Source organism: Doryrhamphus excisus, linkage group LG14 (genome assembly GCF_037039965.1).
Source record: "Doryrhamphus excisus strain RoL-2023G ecotype Guam linkage group LG14, RoL_Dexc_Guam_v1.1, whole genome shotgun sequence".
In the NCBI taxonomy this organism is placed as follows: Eukaryota; Metazoa; Chordata; class Actinopteri; order Syngnathiformes; family Syngnathidae; genus Doryrhamphus; species Doryrhamphus excisus.
In genome coordinates, this window is record NC_136370.1 from 2,200,219 (window position 1) to 2,219,160 (window position 18,942).

At 42.0% G+C, this 18,942-nt stretch overlaps 1 protein-coding gene across 1 annotated transcript; it reads right to left on the reverse strand.

The window, feature by feature from the left end:
• Positions 1 to 223: 223 nt before the first annotated feature.
• paplna (papilin a, proteoglycan-like sulfated glycoprotein) lies at positions 224 to 18,651 on the reverse strand. The gene is made up of 22 exons (XM_078796202.1): positions 18,538 to 18,651; positions 17,506 to 17,565; positions 17,320 to 17,423; positions 15,603 to 15,663; positions 15,390 to 15,492; positions 15,194 to 15,324; positions 14,989 to 15,112; positions 14,826 to 14,906; positions 13,450 to 13,625; positions 13,239 to 13,362; positions 13,037 to 13,163; positions 12,580 to 12,784; positions 7,062 to 7,188; positions 5,574 to 6,963; positions 4,858 to 5,037; positions 4,649 to 4,776; positions 3,189 to 3,240; positions 2,977 to 3,123; positions 2,784 to 2,914; positions 981 to 1,089; positions 728 to 903; positions 224 to 555 (listed from the first exon to the last, which is right to left on the reverse strand). Exons 2-22 carry the CDS (start codon positions 17,554 to 17,556, stop codon positions 395 to 397), a joined length of 3,888 nt encoding a protein of 1,295 aa, XP_078652328.1. The 5' UTR covers positions 17,557 to 17,565; positions 18,538 to 18,651; the 3' UTR covers positions 224 to 394.
• Between the last annotated feature and the right edge of the window lie 291 nt (positions 18,652 to 18,942).

Here is an 18,942-nt window from a genome sequence, read left to right on the forward strand (position 1 = left end):
GATGTGTTTATTTATTTTTCATCTTATTTTGTGTAGAAAAATAAAAATTAAGATATTTGAGAACAGTGGAATGTTTTATCAGAGCTTTTATTGTAGAAAATCGGAACCAAAGCACTGAAAAAGTTTGTATATTTTTCTGTTTTTAATAAACTTTTTTTTTTTTTTTTTTGGAAAACCTGATTTGAAAACCCAGCCTTGCCCAGACCCTAGCTCCAGTGGCCCCCAGGTAAAGTTTGAGTTTGGGACGGTAGGGAGCCATGTTTGCTGAAGAGCACCCCCAAGTGGCCAGTGACAACAAATCATTCGATGTGAAACCTTGTAACCGGGTCCCACTAGTGGAGCTTAGCGATGTATAAGAGGGTATAAAATATATAAATATATACCAGTACAAGCGTCAGCCCAGGGGACCAAACCTGTCGTTGCTCTGCGTCAGGCGAGCACAGCTGGCGCAGCAGAAGCTGGCGTAGTACTCATTGGAGCAAAGGCGGGTGTAGACGACCAGTTGGCAGTTGGCCAGATGGGGCTGGTCCACGCACTCTGAGACCGCCTCTACGCCTGCGATGTGGAAAGAACGCCATTTAGCATGAACCATATATTCGTATTTTACAGTGGGGTAAAAAAAAATTGAAAAAAATTTCAAATTCTTATTTTGCATTGAAATTATAGTTACTCAATTCCCAAAAGCTGGAAAGTCCGTCTGACCGGAGGACCTAACGAGCGCTCCCACCTGCTTGCGTGTCTTTAGCAACCTTTATGTCGGCCGACGCGCTCACAGAGTAGATGCCGGTATAGGCGTTGCACGTGTAGGTGCCTTCGTCCAACATGTGCACGTTATTCAGGATCAGGCTGCCGTCAGACGACACGTGGACGTTGCGCCCGTCCGGACGCACCGGAACGCCGTTTCTACGTTCAGAGAGATTGTAAAAAGAGAAGAAGACATGTTTGGGTATTTGGGCTGAGGCCGAGGTGCTGCTTTGTACCTGGACCAGCCGATGCTGACGTTGTCTCCTGACACCACGCAGGGCAGCTGTGCTGTGCTGCCTTCAAGGACCTGGACGTTGGTAGGAGCTGTGATGATTCGCAGGTCAGCTGCACCATGAACATGTAAAGGTGGAAGAAACGTTATATTTAATCTTACAGGGGACATCTAGCGGTGAAAGTGTGACATTGCAGCACCTCTGAGGTCTTTGCTTAAATGGACGACTGAGTGTCTTGTCCAAAAACATACAGTAGAATCTACAGTAGGTCTATTTAACAGCCAAAGATTGTACACAAGAAGAGCGAGTAGACATAATCGTGTGTGCGTTGCAGTCGAGTGAAGTCAGGAAGTGAGTTGAATTTTAGTTTGCGGTGGGCTACTCCCGCAAAAGTAGTTTGTGTTTGAGAAGCCTGCAAACATTACAGCAGGGGTCTCAAACACGCGGCCCGCGGGCCAAATGTGGCCCGCAGGACACTAGTTTAAGGCCCCCGCCTTGATATGAAAGTTTAATGTTTCATATGGATGCTGTATGGTATCATGTACCCAGAAAAAATTATTACGTTTGATTCATGTTCATGTTAAAGGTTAAATAACTGTTAATAGTTATCCTCCCTAACCGTGTGGAAGTGGTAAGTTTTTTATATGGATGCTGTATGGTATCATGTACACAGAAAAAATTATTACGTTTGATTCATGTTCATGTTAAAGGTTAAATAACTGTTAATAGTTATCCTCCCTAACCGTGTGGAAGTGGTAAGTTTTTTATATGGATGCTGTATGGTATCATGTACACAGAAAAAATTATTACGTTTGATTCATGTTCATGTTAAAGGTTAAATAACTGTTAATAGTTATCCTCCCTATCCGTGTGGAAGTGGTAAGTTTTTTATATGGATGCTGTATGGTATCATGTACCCAGAAAAAATTATTACGTTTGATTCATGTTCATGTTAAAGGTTAAATAACTGTTAATAGTTATCCTCCCTATCCGTGTGGAAGTGGTAAGTTTTTGGCTATTTAAGTTGAAAGGAAATAACTTGGAGGCTACTGTTTAGGTCGCTAGCTCTCTAGTTTGCGGGTTAGCATGTGTCTCAAGACCCTGCAGTTGCGCAATATGTTGTAAATAAAAAGAGTATAAATGTGACTATAGTCGTGTTTTGTCATGTCTACAGGGCTCTAATAATGCTTTGTTCATTTTAATCTGAAAAAAATCATTTGTCTACCCAACAACTATATGTGGTTTCTTAACTTTTTATTATTTTTTTTATTATATTTATTTATTACTGATTGATTGATTTTCTTTATTCTTGATTTGTTTATTTATTTATTTTTCATCTTATTTTGTGTAGAAAAATAAAAAGTAAGATATTTGAGAACAGTGGAATGTTTTATCAGAGCTTTTATTATAGAAAATCGGAAAGCAAAGTTTATTCATTTTTCTGTTTTTAATAAATGCGTTTTTTTTTTTTTGGAAAACCTGATGCGGCCCAGCCTAAATTGAGTTTGAGACCCCTGCATTACAGCAACATTACTGCCATCTAGTGAGCAGTGAGGAGTACTACATATCATCGCAACATTTTGAATGCAGATTTTTATGCTTGAAAATGCTGAAATTTGCACATTTTTTATTTTTTTGAGCCAATTCAAATTATTATTTGCATATTTTCGCCATTCACTGGTGTTCCCAGAAAGTAACATCTGTGAAAAGCGTGAATCTACTGCGATAGTACTACAACAATACAAACATAGTAGAGGTAAAATGTAATGATAAATATGGAACCATATTTAATAGCGATGTGATCACCTTGAACTCTGAGTTGGACACGTCTCTGTTCCAGCTGATGGCGTGTGGAGGCGGTGCAGGTGTACACGCCAGCGTCCTCGATCCTGATTGGCTCAATAAGGAGGGCGCCGTCTGACTGGTGGGTGAACCTTCTGCCACATTTTGGCACAACGTTAAAATGAACCTCAAAGAACCTGAAACAATAACGGCTCACCTGGAGTCGCTCAGGGTGCGTCCGTCTCGCGTCCATTCAATGCTGACGGACTTGAGAGCAGACGCGGGGACGATGCCGCAAGGCAGTCTGGCCGCTTGGCCCGCTCGCGTCTCCAGCGATGATGAGGACGACCGCTCGATGCTGAAGCTGACAAGGAGAAACGGTTAGGGATGTGCTGCCTCATTAACATGTGAGACGTGTTCGATTCTCACCTTGGGGAGGGGGCGTCTGTGGGCAGGGAGGTGGGAAGCGCCTCAGACGAGCCTTCTAGGAACACACATACGGTTAGCATAGCCTCAGGACAATCCTAATTTGGATCAGCACCACTTCACTGATTCCAAATATATGTTGTAGTATTGTGTGATTTGAAAAAATGTGCACCTTTATCCAGACCTGCACCAAAACCTAACTGGTTATTGTGATGATCATGCCCCACCCCTTCAAAAGGTTTTTGAAATAGTGTCTAAACCAGGGGTTCCAAACTCAATTTACTTGGGGGCCACTGGAGCTTGGGTCTGGGTGAGACTGGGCCGCATCAGGTTTTCCAAAAAAAAAAAAAAAAAAAAAAAAACGCATTTATTAAAAACCAAAAAAAAAAAAAAATTCGCTTTGGTTCCAATTTTCTACAAGTTCTCAAATATCTTACTTTTTATTTTTCTACACAAAATAAGATGAAAAATAAATAAACAAATCAAGAATAAAGAAAATCAATCAATCAGTAATAAATAAATAAATATAATAATAATAATAATAATAAAACGGCAAATAATAAAAACTTAAGAAAGCACATATAGTTGGTGGGTAGACAAATGATTTTTTTCAGATTAAAATGAACAAAGCATTATTAGAGCCCTGTAGACATGACAAAACACGACTATAGTCACATTTATACTCTTTTTATTTACAACATATTGCGCAACTGCAGGGTCTTGAGACACATGCTAACTCGCAAACTAGACAGCTAGCGACCTAAACGGTAGCCTTCAAGTTATTTCCTTTAAACTTAAATAGCCAAAAACTTACCACTTCCACACAGATAGGGAGGATAACTATTAACAGTTATTTAACCTTTAACATGAACATGAATCAAACGTAATAATTTTTTCTGGGTACATGATACCATACAGCATCCATATCAAACTTGCACGGGCCGCACTGACATTAAACTTTCATATCAAGGCGGGGGCCTCAAACTAGTGTCTTGAGACCCCTGGTCTTGAGACACATGCTAACTCGCAAACTAGACAGCTAGCGACCTAAACGGTAGCCTTCAAGTTATTTCCTTTCAACTTAAATAGCCAAAAACTTACCACTTCCACACGGATAGGGAGGATAACTATTAACAGTTATTTAACCTTTAACATGAACATGAATCAAACGTAATAATTTTTTCTGGGTACATGATACCATACAGCATCCATATCAAACTTGCGCGTGCCGCACTAACATTAAACTTTCATATCAAGGCGGGGGCCTAAAAACTAGTGTCCTGCGGGCCACATTTGGCCCGCGGGCCGCGTGTTTGAGACCCCTGGTCTAAACTATAAATATATATTTCAAACTACAAAATAGCAAACTAAATATCAAGTTGTGATTTATTTAATAAGATAAACCATCTCTACATATCAATATCTATATATGAAAATACAAATGTAAATAACGTTAGCGTTACCTGAGACAGAGAGGTAAACGTAGCGGTGGTCCCGCTCCCGTTCCCTAGTGGCCACGCACAAGAACCAGCCCGAGTCGGACTTGTTGAGAGGCCCGAGCAGTAGCGATCCGTTGGGCTGCTGCTGATGTCTGCAAGTGAAAGAGCCCACAAGGCGACAAAGGTAAGACGCAGGTAAGACCAAGACATTGAATCATGACTTCCATCCGGACCTGCGGGAAGACAGTGCGGCGCCATCCCTCCTCCATTCCACCAGTATGCTGGACGACGATGACGGCGGCTTGACTCTGCAGGGCAGCACCACCGTTTGCCCCACCAGAGCCTCCACGGAGGCCGGGTCCGACTTGTCGATGGAGACGGGGGCGAGTGTCAAACTGGCACGTGGAATCAGAGGCGGACGGAAAAGGAGAAGAGGAGTGAATCAGAATGCAAAGTCGCTTCATGCACTACTTTACCGAGGGACAAAGCAGGCATAAAGGCGTCAGAAGGTCCAGAGAGGTGAAAGACGAGGACGGTGAAGATGCATGCAGCCACCAGACACAACACGATGATGAAGGAGGTTCAGGGACGACACTCGGACGAGGACAGATAAGCATCACAGCACCACCTTTATTCATTTGGTGACAACACAGTGACAACACAAACACACACAAGGGCGGGTGGGCGTGGTGAGGACATGGTGGACAGTCACTGTGAGAAAAGTCAACTTTAAGAAGGGGACACAAGCGTTGGGGGACGGTCAAAGCAGCACAAGAAAGGAATCAATGGGAGTGAAATGATTTCAACAACAGCAGGTTGTCTCCATTGGCGGGATTAGGATCATTTGTTATGACAAAGGGTGGCAAATTGGGGGCTGGTTCTGGGGGGGTCAGGGAGTGTTGTTAGCTGTGGGCTGCACCGCTACGGGTCTTACCTCCCTCCCAGGCGGTGCTGAGCGGCGGTGACGTAGTAAGGCTTTTTCACTTTCAGGTAGAGTCTGGCCTTGTGGGCGTTTCTGGCCGCGCTAGCAGCTGCTCTGCCGTTTCCGTTGGAGCGCTCGCCGTTTCCGTTGCCACCGTTGCCATTGCCACCGTTTCCGTTGGAGCCCTCGCCGTTTCCGTTGTGCCCATTTCCGTTGTCGCCGTTTCCGTTGTGGACGTTTCCGTTGGAGCGCTCACCGTTTCCGTTGTAGCCGTTTCCGTTTCCATTGTAGCCGTTTCCGTTGACACCGTTTCCATTGTGGCCGTTTCCATTAGAGCGCTCACCGTTTCCGTTTCCATTTCCATTGTAGCCGTTTCCATTAGAGCGCTCACCGTTTCCGTTTCCGTTTCCATTGTAGCCGTTTCCATTGCCGTTGTAACCGTTTCCGTTGGATCCATTTCCGTTGCCACCGTTTCCATTGTCGCCGTTTCCGTTTCCATTGTGACCATTTCCGTTGCCGTTTCCATTTTGGCCGTTTCCGTTGTAGCCGTTTCCATTGTAGCCATTTCCGTTGCCACTGCGGCCGTTTCCATTTCCATTGCGGCCGTTTCCGTTGCCGTTTCCGTTTCCATTGCGGCCGTTTCCGTTGCCATTTCCATTGTAGCCATTTCCGTTGCGGCCGTTTCCATTGCGGCTGTTTCCGTTGTAGCCATTTCCATTGCCACCGTTTCCATTGTCGCCGTTTCCATTGTGACCATTTCCGTTGCCGTTTCCATTGCCACCGTTTCCGTTTCCATTATGGCCATTTCCGTTTCCATTATGGCCGTTTCCGTTTCCATTGCCACCGTTTCCATCTCCATTGTGTCCATTTCCGTTTACAGTGCGGCCGTTTCCATTGCCACCATTTCCATTTTGGCCGTTTCCATTTCCATTGTAGCCGTTTCCGTTGCCATTTCCATTGCCACCATTTCCGTTTCCATTGCGGCCGTTTCCACTGTGGCCATTCCCGTTGCCATTTCCATTATAGCCATTTCCATTGTGGCCATTTCCGTTTCCACCATTTCCATTGGAGCGACCATTTCCATTGCCACCGTTTCCTTTGTAGCCGTTTCCATTTCCATTGCCACCATTGCCATTGTAACCGTTACCATTGGAGCGGCCATTTCCATTGCCACCATTACCGTTGGAGCGGCCATTTCCGTTTTCGCCATTTCCATTTCCATTTCCACCGTTTCCATTGTAGCCGTTTCCGCACACCTTCTGGCATTCGGCCTCCGTCACGAAGTTGTTGCTGTTTCCATGGCAACTTCCATACCAGAACTGGGTACACTTTGAGGTGAGGGCGTCGTAGAAGTAGCGTGCGCTCCAGCTGGCGCAAGAACCGGCGGCTTTTGGCAGCGAGCAAATGGAGCGCTCGTCTGGAGGAAACAAACACAACATTTGTCATTTGGTCTCAAGTTTGTAGCTTGACGTTTTTCCACTTCTTTCAGGTCTACAGCCAAGGCCGACGACTTACAGGGAGCGGGGGGGTCGCGGCAGCCCTCTCCGTTGGGGCCGGCAGCGGGTGCGGCGCGGTCAAAGCAGCACCCGTAGGTGGTGGTGCGGCACTCGACGGCGTTCTCAGAGGGCAGGTAGGTAATGAGCTGAGCACACAGGAGGAACATAAGACAAAAGATAGTTTGTGGTTGACTTGGCTCATGACGTTCTCGCTAATTCGTTCATTTTTGAATGAATGAATGACCGATAGATTTGTAGTGCTTTTAGTAAGTTGTAAATTGTTCGTTTGGTTTTCTTATTCGCTGACATAGCAGTTGATGTTTGCTAAATACAAGGATGAAGAGTCTTGAACCAGTCATGATGTGCTATATATATCACTATATTGACACTTACTATGGTACCCATTATGGCATTGGATGCTCAGATCACCGAGTACTTCGGTACAAGGTGCATTATTAATAAAATAAAATAAAATAAAATAAAATAAAATAAAATAAAATAAAATAAAATAAAATAAAATAAAATAAAATCAAATAAAATCAAATAAAATCAAATAAAATTCAATTCAATTCAATTCAATTCAATAAAATAAAATAAAATAAAATAAAATAAAATAAAATAAAATTAAACTGTATTATGGAAAGCAGGAAGTGAACAAATGTAACAGTTATTGATTGTAAAAGTACCAGATGGAGGGGTAGGATTTAATAAGCTTTGCTTCTTCCTACTCCTTTTGCTTCTTCCTACTCCTTTTGGACATGTGGAACTGGGAACTGATTATGGGATGCACTCAATTGTAATCTGATGCATGTTCAAATGAAATGAAACCATTACCATTACCATATTTAACCACACTGCACTGTTTGATCACACATCTTTTACTATGCGACGCTGACCAGGAAGAAGTTTCGATATAATCCTTCAACTAATATCATCTGTGAAGGTCAAAAATGTGTTTGGAATACAGTTAAAAAGATAATTTTGAGAGACATACAAGTGTACCGCTTACAGCAGGTTGGTTGCAGCCATGATGGTTGTAGCCCAGAGCCTCGGCGACGCCGTCGGGGCAGCAGCCGTAATAGGACTCGCTGCAGTGGCGTGCCTTGTTATGGTCGCCTGGAAGAACAAAGAGGGGATGAGAAATATCCCATTTCATGCATATACTTTAAGAATCATGTCATTTAAAAGCAGTCACACAAACAGAATCCACAGTGCAAAAATATGCAGCACTTATGGTGAGATGAAGGAGAAAAAAAGTCTATGAGAAGAAGCCAGAAACAGTAAAAGCACTGCAACACTTCAAATGTTTGAATGGCAACACACCCACGGGGATAATTACTGTAGTGATCACAGGGTTCCCAAGTATTTCAAACTTCCATCGTTTTTCCACACTTGCTAAATCAATGTGCATCATTAGAGATTATCAAGATTATTGGCTTGATCGTGGTTCATCGGTTCCAGACCCAACCATAATAAGGGATTCCTTATTTATAAATAGAATGTCTTCATAGTTAGAACTTCTAAAACCTGTTTACTACCTTCTAAATGTGGTTTCTATCATCATTAGAGCCCTCCAGATATGAAATAACACCCCTATAAGTCACTTTTACACTCATATTACTTGATATAGTAAACATTTAAGACCCATTTCAGACCTAAATAAGACTCTTACTAGTATATGGTGTTGATGTGTTACGGTGGCTCGGACAGGAAGTGACATCGGGGGTTACAGCCACAACAGTGTTGGGGATTGTTGGGCCTGTTGTGAGATAATCGGGTCTGGTGCTTGTGTGTTTCACCGAACATTACAATAACAGTGACACCTAGCGACCAATGTAAACATCATGTCTTTTTGTATTTTAGATCATTTATCCATTTTTGTGTTTGAAAATTGTTAAGCTAACCCTTAGATACCCCATAAGTGGGTCAAAAATGACCCGGTCAGGTTGTTTTCTTGAAATATCTTCATAATGAAAATTTTTTATCATTTTATATTCCAGGTATTCCTCAAAAAACATGTTTTTGATATCATGCCATTCAAATTTTTAACTTATCTTTTATACATTTTAAGAAATTTTAGTTTTTGTGTTACTACCCCAACCTTCCATAAGTGGGTCAAAAATGACCCGGTCAGGTTGTTTTCTTGAAATATCTTCATAATGAAAATTTTTTATCATTTTATATTCCAGGTATTCCTCAAAAAACATGTTTTTGATATCATGCCATTCAAATTTTTAACTTATCTTTTATACATTTTAAGAAATTTTAGTTTTTGTGTTACTACCCCAACCTTCCATAAGTGGGTCAAAAATGACCTGGTCAGGTTGTTTTCTTGAAATATCTTCATAGTGAAATTTTTTTATCATTTTATATTCCAGGTATTCCTCAAAAAACATGTTTTTGATATAATGCCATTCAAATTTTTAACTTACCTTTTATACATTTTAAGAATTTTTTGTTTTTGTGTTACTACCCCAACCTTCCATAAGTGGGTCAAAAATGACCCGGTCAGGTTGTTTTCTTGAAATATCTTCATAGTGAAATTTTTTTATCATTTTATATTCCAGGTATTCCTCAAAAAACATGTTTTTGATATAATGCCATTCAAATTTTTAACTTACCTTTTATACATTTTAAGAATTTTTTGTTTTTGTGTTACTACCCCAACCTTCCATAAGTGGGTCAAAAATGACCCACATGCATTTTCTATGGAATAGACCACACAGACTATGTCAGGAAGATTATTTTACACATAAAGTGCTAATACAACAAGTATTATCTTTATATAATATTGTGTATGTATCAACAAATTAGCCTCCTTTATAACTAGCTGACACTAGCTGGCTAACATTACTGTATGTATTGTTGGGAATTACTCTTTTGTTTCCTCGTCCATGCCTTGGCTGCTAGATACACAGCTACACAAGATACACAAATGAAGATGTTTCTAACATGAAATCATTCTTGTGTGGTCCTAAATATAATACTAAATATCATACAAGTGATTATTCCTAACCAAAATGGCAAAATTGGCACAAAAAGGCATTGATTCTAGTATGGGTGATTTTTGACCCACTTATGGAAGAGTGTAGGGTCCAGTCACTCATGCAAATATGTTTTTTTAAATAATAACATACAGGCTTTAAAGACATAACGGCATTATTTACTAATCATGTATCCACTTATGGTAGCGCCAATAGCAAAGCACTGCAATGCGATCATAAGATACCATAGTACAAGTGAAAACAAGCTAATGATGAGCAAATAAAAAAAGGTCTCCCACCGCCGTGCTCCAGCTTGTAAGGATGGAGGCCAGTGCGGGGGCTTTGGTATCCTCTGCGGTCGTCATAGCTGGGCACGGCTGAAAAAAAAATATGATAGGGTATGTTTTTATTGCCGCTTTTAACCCAAATTAAATTCACGTATAATGTACATAAAAGACATACAAAACCAATAAAAATTGGCTCGACCCCCAGTTACTCACCCTGCGGGAGGTAGCAAGGCTGGTTGTTGCAGTTCTCCACAGCAGCCGGCAGAGCCTGGGGGTGGCATCGCTCGGCAGGGTAGCGCTTGCCCTCGCGGTCCGAGCAGGCCACCTGACGCTCTCGTGAACCTCCGCCGCAGCTCCTGGAGCACTGAGGAGAGTGGAGGGGGGGGAGCAAACGGCATCTTTAGGTAAAAGCAACACAAGCGAAGGGGCGGGGGGGGCGGCAAACTCGGCACGGCGGCAAACTCACCAGGCCCCACTCGCTGACGTGCCAGCTGATCTGAAATTGTAAATATGTCAGCAGGTGACGACAGAAAGGATATGGCGTTGTGAAAATAAGCATCGTTCAGTTTTATTTAATGTAAGCATGAGGTAATAATAAGACATTAATTAGCAAGGGAGGGGGGTACAAACTTTTTCTACCAAGGGCCAAATAATGAAAAATGAAAGGATGCAGTGATATTTTGTAGATATGGTAAGAAGTTATATATATTTTGAAAAACCTTTGTAATATTGTGCAATATTAAGGCTCTAAATGCAATATTAAGTTCTATGTGAAGTATTTCTATAATGCCTCATATTGACTCACTAGCAAGATCTCATAGTGTACAGACCGTCATATATTTCATATTATCTACATCAGGGGTCTCAAACATGCGGCCGACACTAGTTTGAGGCCCCCGCCTTGATATGAAAGTTTAATGTAAAGTTTGATATGGATGCTGTATGGTATCATGTACCCAGAAAAAATTATTACGTTTGATTCATGTTCATGTTAAAGGTTAAATAACTGTTAATAGTTATCCTCCCTATCCGTGTGGAAGTGGTAAGTTTTTTATATGGATGCTGTATGGTATCATGTACCCAGAAAAAATTATTACGTTTGATTCATGTTCATGTTAAAGGTTAAATAACTGTTAATAGTTATCCTCCCTATGCGTGTGGAAGTGGTAAGTTTTTGGCTTTTTAAGTTGAAAGGAAATAACTTGAAGGCTACCGTTTAGGTCGCTAGCTCTCTAGTTTGCGAGTTAGCATGTGTCTCGAGACCAGGGGTCTCAAGACACTAGTTTGAGGCCCCCGCCTTGATATGAAAGTTTAATATTAGTGCGGCCCGCGCAAGTTTGATATGGATGCTGTATGGTATCATGTACCCAGAAAAAATTATTACGTTTGATTAATGTTCATGTTAAAGGTTAAATAACTGTTAATAGTTATCCTCCCTATCCGTGTGGAAGTGGTAAGTTTTTGGCTATTTAAGTTGAAAGGAAATAACTTGAAGGCTACCGTTTAGGTCGCTAGCTCTCTAGTTTGCGAGTTAGCATGTGTCTCAAGACCCTGCAGTTGCGCAATATGTTGTAAATAAAAAGAGTATAAATGTGACTATAGTCGTGTTTTGTCATATCTACAGGGTTCTAATAATGATTTGTTCATTTTAATCTGAAAAAAAATATTTTTTTTCTTAAGTTTTTATTATTTGCCGTTATATTATTATTATTATATTTATTTATTACTTTTATTTATTACTTTTATTTATTTATTCTTGATTTGTTTATTTATTTTTCATCTTATTTTGTGCAGAAAAATAAAAATTAAGATATTCGAGAACAGTGGAATGTTTTATCAGAGCTTTGGAACCAAAGCACTGAAAAAGTTTGTATATTTTTCTTTTTTTAATAAATGCGTTTTTTTTTTTTTTTTTGGAAAACCTGATGCGGCCCAGCTTTGCCCAGACCCTAGCTCCAGTGGCCCCCAGGTAAATTGAGTTTGAGACCCCTGATCTACATACTGTATTTGTATATAACTCTGGGTAAAACTGTTGATTTTGTTAATACTTAGGTTGTTTATATTGTTTATTTTCTATATTGTGTATTTTGTACTGCTTAACTGATTCTGTACTCTTGCTGCTGTGCAATGCAAATTTCCCCACTGAGCGACAAATAAAGGCATATCTTATCTTATCTTATTGGTAAAAAAGCCTATCTTAAGTTATCCCGGTAGTTCAACACCATAGATGACAAACAGGAAGTCATGACAAGCGGTTGGCTCTCACCTTGTTCAGTCTCGACGCGTGATAATCGTCACATCGGTGCATGTTGCAGTTTTGTGTAGCGGCCGGGGCCTGGGAGTACCGGGCGCAGTGGGCGTCCTGGACGGTGCGTGGGGCAGATCCATCGTGGTAGCTGCAGTGGACGCTGCGCACCTGGGATCCGCCGCCGCAGCCGACAGAGCAGGCGTTCCATTGGCCGGTTTTCCAGCTGGGACACAGCAAGGCACAAATACTAATATCGATGTGTGCTCAAATTTTTAGAGATGTGCCGGTTCAAACAGTTGGCTTTAGTTAGCAAAACTTTTCAAATACTGCTTAGTGTCATTTATTTATCTTTTTTATTATCTTTTTAAACTACCATTTTTCAGGGTCAATATGGTGTTTCATTCAGCTTCAGCTTAACACTGAAAGACGCACGATGTCGTGGGTTGGCTGGAACGCCTGCAGAGGAGATGCACACCTGTAGGTGGATGGGCAGGCATGAACGTTGCAGGTCCTGTTGCTCTCGGGCCGGGCCATGGAGGCGCAAAGGTAGTCGGGGGAGGCCTCGTTGTCCATGGTGCAGTAAACAGTTCGAGACTGGTAGCCTGGTGACGGAAGACAAATGTCACGACAAAAGCAACAAGAATTTAAGAGCGTTTCCGCAATGTGTTTCCCCCAACCTGATCCACACTCGCTGCTGCAGGCGGACCACGAGCCGAAACTCCAGGTGTACCCCTCTCTGGGGCGTCCCACAGGAACGTAGAATTCGTACTGGACTCCTTGGTTGTGCTCCTGGCTGATTAGCTAGAAGGGAAAAGATCGTTATTTACTAACAACTCCAAAAATGTGCTGGTTCCTGGTCCTGAGACATCTTAACGGGGGCGCTCCTACCTCCACAATGAGAGGTTCCGTGGTGGGTCCACGGCCGATGATGGTTTCAGGAGTGTGAGAGTCGCCCTCAGCAGCTCGCTGGTAGTAAAGCACGGTGCCGGCGATGTTGGTTGCCCGGGACGACTCAATGGACCAGTGGCCGTTCAGGTAGTATTCTCCTCGCAGGTTCTTCAGGGCTAATCACGCACAGGGATGCGCTAGATCAGGGGTCTCAAACACGCGGCCCGCGGGCCAAATGTGGCCCGCAGGACACAAGTTTGAGGCCCCCGTCTCGATATGAAAGTTTAATATTAGTGCGGCCCGCGCAAGTTTGATATGAATGCTGTATGGTATCATGTACCCAGAAAAAATTATTACGTTTGATTAATGTTCATGTTAAAGGTTAAATAACTGTTAATAGTTATCCTCCCTATCCGTGTGGAAGTGGTAAGTTTTTGGCTATTTAAGTTGAAAGGAAATAACTTGAAGGCTACCATTTAGGTCGCTAGCTGTCTAGTTTGCGAGTTAGCATGTGTCTCAAGACCAGGGGTCTCAAGACACTAGTTTGAGGCCCCCGCCTTGATATGAAAGTTTAATGTTAGTGCGGCCCGCGCAAGTTTGATATGGATGCTGTATGGTATCATGTACCCAGAAAAAATTATTACGTTTGATTCATGTTCATGTTAAAGGTTAAATAACTGTTAATAGTTATCCTCCCTATCTGTGTGGAAGTGGTAAGTTTTTGGCTATTTAAGTTGAAAGGAAATAACTTGAAGGCTAACGTTTAGGTCGCTAGCTGTCTAGTTTGCGAGTTAGCATGTGTGTCAAGACCCTGCAGTTGCGCAATATGTTGTAAATAAAAAGAGTATAAATGTGACTATAGTCGTGTTTTGTCATGTCTACAGGGCTCTAATAATGCTTTGTTCATTTTAATCTGAAAAAAATCATTTGTCTACCCACCAACTATATGTGGTTTCTTAACTTTTTATTATTATTATTATATTTATTTATTACTGATTGATTGATTTGCTTTATTCTTGATTTGTTTATTTATTTTTCATCTTATTTTGTGTAGAAAAATAAAAAGTAAGATATTTGAGAACAGTGGAATGTTTTATCAGAACTTTTATTGTAGAAAATCGGAACCAAAGCACTGAAAAAGTTTGTATATTTTTCTGTTTTTAATAAATGCGTTTTTTTTTGGAAAACCTGATGCGGCCCAGCCTTGCCCAGACCCGAGCTCCAGTGGCCCCCAGGTAAATTGAGTTTGAGACCCCTGCGCTAGATAGCAGCTAGCAAGGGCTTCGTACTTGCAGCAGAAACACTAACTTCCTCCACTGTCATAAAGTCATAAATATTTTTTTTTTTATTTCCCCGCTTTCCGCACTGGCACTCACCAAAGTAGTTGCGTGTGGGCAGGGTCTCCCTGATACTGATGGAGGTGGCTCCGGCAGGGATGGTGAACATTTGGTTGTAGCCTGGCGGAGGAAAAAACAGCAGCTCAGTTTGTAGGCCAGCTCAAGTCCGTCAAGGTCTTCGAATTGAGGACAAACTTGCTACCGTGGCTCAGGTACTGCGCGGAGAAGGTCCTCTTAACCACGGAGCAGGACTGTCCGTTGCCCCCGCACTGCAGGCAGGGGTCCTCCTGCTGCCGAGACTCCAACCTGTCATCACAGCCCATACGCTGCGAGACATGATGAGGACACACGTGTCAGGACACGAGAAGACGTGCCACCGTCAGGGGGTGCAAACCTTAACGTCTCACCTTGCACACTCCTTCCACGCAAATGTCTCTGCGGCCAGGGTGACACAGAGTTCCGTCCACCACGGTGGCCTTGTGGCGGTAGAAGAAGTTCTCTCCCTTTGGCATGCAGTTCAGCTCACAGGGGTTCTCGCCTGTGCCATTATTTTCATTTTATTCTCTTTTCAGCTGGGATTTGGCGTTATTGTTGATATCTCACCTCCATAATAAGGCAACCAGGTGTACCGGGTCCCCTTAAAGTCCTCCCCATCAAACTGCGAGCACTGCTCCTCACGGAAATCCCTGGATCCCTCTGGACAGTCCTGGATGGAGATGATGGAGATACAGCTAAATTATTTTCACACACAATAATACATCTAATGTACTCCTATTGTACTTCTACTTCATACTACAGCGGCTTACTGCAGTTTACCTCAGTGTTACATGTGAGATAAGCCTTCTCTGGTCCCACGCAGTTGTGTCCTCCATCGGTTCTGTTGGTACCAAAAACATTAGCATCACAATTAGCGACTATGACAAATAGCTAGCTTATGTTGAAAATAATTATTATATTTTACTACTTTTCCAGAAGGGAACATTTAGTAATTAAACTTGTTTTTGGAAAGGAATGTGACCCGGCTACTAGCTACTTAGCAAGCTAGCTGCTATACTGAAGGATATAAAAGTATCACACAAGACGCATATTAGCGATGTGCGAGTTATGAACGAGATGTTCAAAACTCGACTTTTTTAAAAAACTAAATCAAGACTCACGGGTACTCGTCTCGTTCATTTGTTTACTTACTCAAGCCTGTTATTGCTTGCTAAATGAAAAAGGACACCGGTTAATATATGAATAAACGACGGGAGTTTCTGCGGGTGATTCAAATGAATCAAGTACCCGATTCACTTAGTGAGTGACTCATAAGCACGAGTGGGTAAAAGGCTGCTAATAATGAGAATGTTGAACAAATATACAGATACAGTAAAGTCTCGTTATATCGATATTCTCGGGAGTCGGAAAAAATACCGATATAACCGGACTATCCATATATCCGATCCTACGCCGAACTGCATTAAAAGTGGGCGGATCTTTGATATGGCATGTAATTTTCTCCTTGAGTTCACGGATTGCGTATCTAGCATGGTTTTGTACTACAATAAATTTTGTACTACAGTAAATAAAAATAAACTTACGCTGTAGTGATTACCGGTTACCGGGACATAATTCACCCCGGAATATAATTCACCCCGGAACTATCGATAGGGAAGGTGTTGCCACCCGGAGGGGTAGGCGCGAGGGACGGGTGTTTTCCGCTGTGTGTGCTGCACTCTGGTGGTGGAAGTGTGAAAAATAAAGTTGACTGGAAGCAGCCGTTCGCCGTGTTCTTTTTTGGTATTGAAATCCTTAAGCAAAGATTGATTTAAGCTGCTTTTGTATCGATATAAGCAGACCAAATTGGCTGGCGGGAGATGAAAAGGGCATCGTAGTAACCGGATTATCATCATAACCGGGTATCGTACTAACGGAACTAATTATATCATAAAAGACTAGAAATTTGCCGGGAAATGAAAATAGTATCGTAATAAGTAGTAATTCGTTTTAACCGATATCGATATAACGAGACTTTACTGTAATTCATTTGGGATGCATTAGTTTGTGCAGACGTATCTAATAAAACGGTTGATGAGTGGAGTTTGACTTTTTTTTATTCAAATAAAGAGCATGAGTTCATGATCTGTATACAGTATATCCCAATATTTACAGAGATATTCCTTAAAATAAGCAGAGTACACCCACAGGGGTGGCTCAGTTCATTGGCCACCCGTGAATAAACTTATATTTAGAGAAATCTTCCTCGAAATAAGCAGCGTTTGCCACACGTAGAACCAAAATAATGGTGTGTGGTTTCCCTTACCCTTACTTCCCTTACTTGAGGTTTCTGTCAACCGGAAATGGACAGATAGAAATACAGTACATGCAAAGATGTTCATTCCTCTCCTGCAGACAGCAGGCGGCAACGCCACAGAAATAGTTCAGGTGGTGTCCAAGTGTGGTTAGGAAGCGTGTCCAAGTCAAACAGTCATCTGAGTGCACACGTTGACGATGACAGTATTAATAATACCAATAATAATAATAATAATAATACCTGTGAGTGATGCAACGTCTGCTTCTGATCATCACTCCACCGCCACAGGTTCGACTGCATTGTCCGTATGCGCCCCAGGAGTCCCAGTAGTCCTCACCGGCCACCTGAAATGCACGCACACACACACACACACACATGTTAACCTGTTGCAAGTTTACATGCTGCAGCCGTAGAAGTTGAAGTTACCAGGAGAGCTGGCACCAGCACCAGCTGGAGGGTCAACAAGGGCAGCATCATAGTTGTTCCCTGCAGGAGACATAAAAACTCCAAAAATCAACAACTATAACTTTTGTTCAAACATGCGTCACACTAACATTCTAACTGTGGCCCTGATTTATTATCTCTTCAATTTTGTTCTTCCATGACTCTTTTTGTTGATAAAATTGAAGTTTTGTTACATTGTAGATGGAAATCTTTTTTGTTGACTTCTGACTTTCCAACTTTTGTGGTTTTAATTTGTTTTATTTTGTCGACATCTTCACATTTCTTTTCTTTTCACTGTATTACTTTGTGACATTGAAATCTTGTACTTGAATATTTTTTGTGGTTGGTCTCAGTAATTGGTAGTCTTATTTCTTCTACTTTGCGCATAGTTTATCATTTATCATCTCTCATTTTGTAACTAATTACTACTACCCATCTCGTCCCGTCTTTTATTTTCCCAAACTTCCGGTAATTTAGATTTTCTACTTCCTGAAATGTTATCTTTTTCCAATGGTAAAACATTTTACTTCTTTACATTTTAATTTTATTTTATCGTTCATTTTCAATTTTTGTATATTTTTCACCTCGTTTTCTTACTCTACTTTGTTCTACTTTGTTAAACGTCCATCGCTTCTTTTAATATGTTCATTGTTTACATCTTTACTTCCGGTAGTAGTCAACACGTCTACATGTCCAAAAAAGTACATTTTTTAGTTTTCAATTGTTGACCATGTTTGCTTGTAGTGGTTTTAATCATTTCGGCTTCCTTAAATGTTATTTTAGCGTGTAGGTTGCTGATCTCTTTTTTACGCTGTAATCGGTTATTTTATTTTGTATATTGTTGACATCCTGAACTTCCGGTGGTCGTCCACTTTGTGCTAAACTAAGTGAAAAACGTGCACTCAAACGCACGCGCACGTTCAGCAGCCATTTCCTTCGTATTCCCAACAAGTTTAGGATCGGATTGGAACATTTTGAGAAGGAAAGCAAGGAGGCGCTGCTGGTGCTACTCACCGGGCTCGGTGCTGCCGAAAGGCGGTTCCTCTTCGGTGTGTCTTCTGCAGGAAGGACGTGGAGAGACTCCCGGCTGGACTCGGTCCGGCAGATGAGTCCAAAAGGAGCTGCGGTGTCCTCATATATGCGGGGGGGTGAGGAGGGGTTTGGGGGTTTTGGAGGAGGGAGGTGGGGGCGGGGGCGTGGGGGCATAAGTGGTCCTGCCTGCTGACAGCCAATCAGAACTCACAGCTGTCATTTAAAGACATTTTATTCCCACTTGGCTGTGACCAAGTTGCTTATTATGGCGCGCGTCCATGTGGCCGCGTGCACGAGTAATGCTAGGGTTATCCAAGTTGAGGCAAACTTTTTGTTGTTGTTGTTATTGTTGGCATGGTGTGGACTACGACTTCCTGCTTGGCTGCT

What these genes read in the sequence shown, in the direction of transcription:
- paplna (XM_078796202.1), bottom strand. Translation starts at nt 17,556, where the DNA reads ATGATGCTGCCCTTGTTGACCCTCCAGCTGGTGCTGGTGCCAGCTCTC. An exon ending in GCCCACACGCAACTACTTTG is followed by an intron (nt 13,626 to 14,825) that starts GTGAGTGCCAGT and finishes GTGCGTGATTAG; the next exon opens with CCCTGAAGAACCTGCGAGGA. An exon ending in CGTTTACCTCTCTGTCTCAG is followed by an intron (nt 3,241 to 4,648) that starts GTAACGCTAACG and finishes TGTTCCTAGAAG; the next exon opens with GCTCGTCTGAGGCGCTTCCC.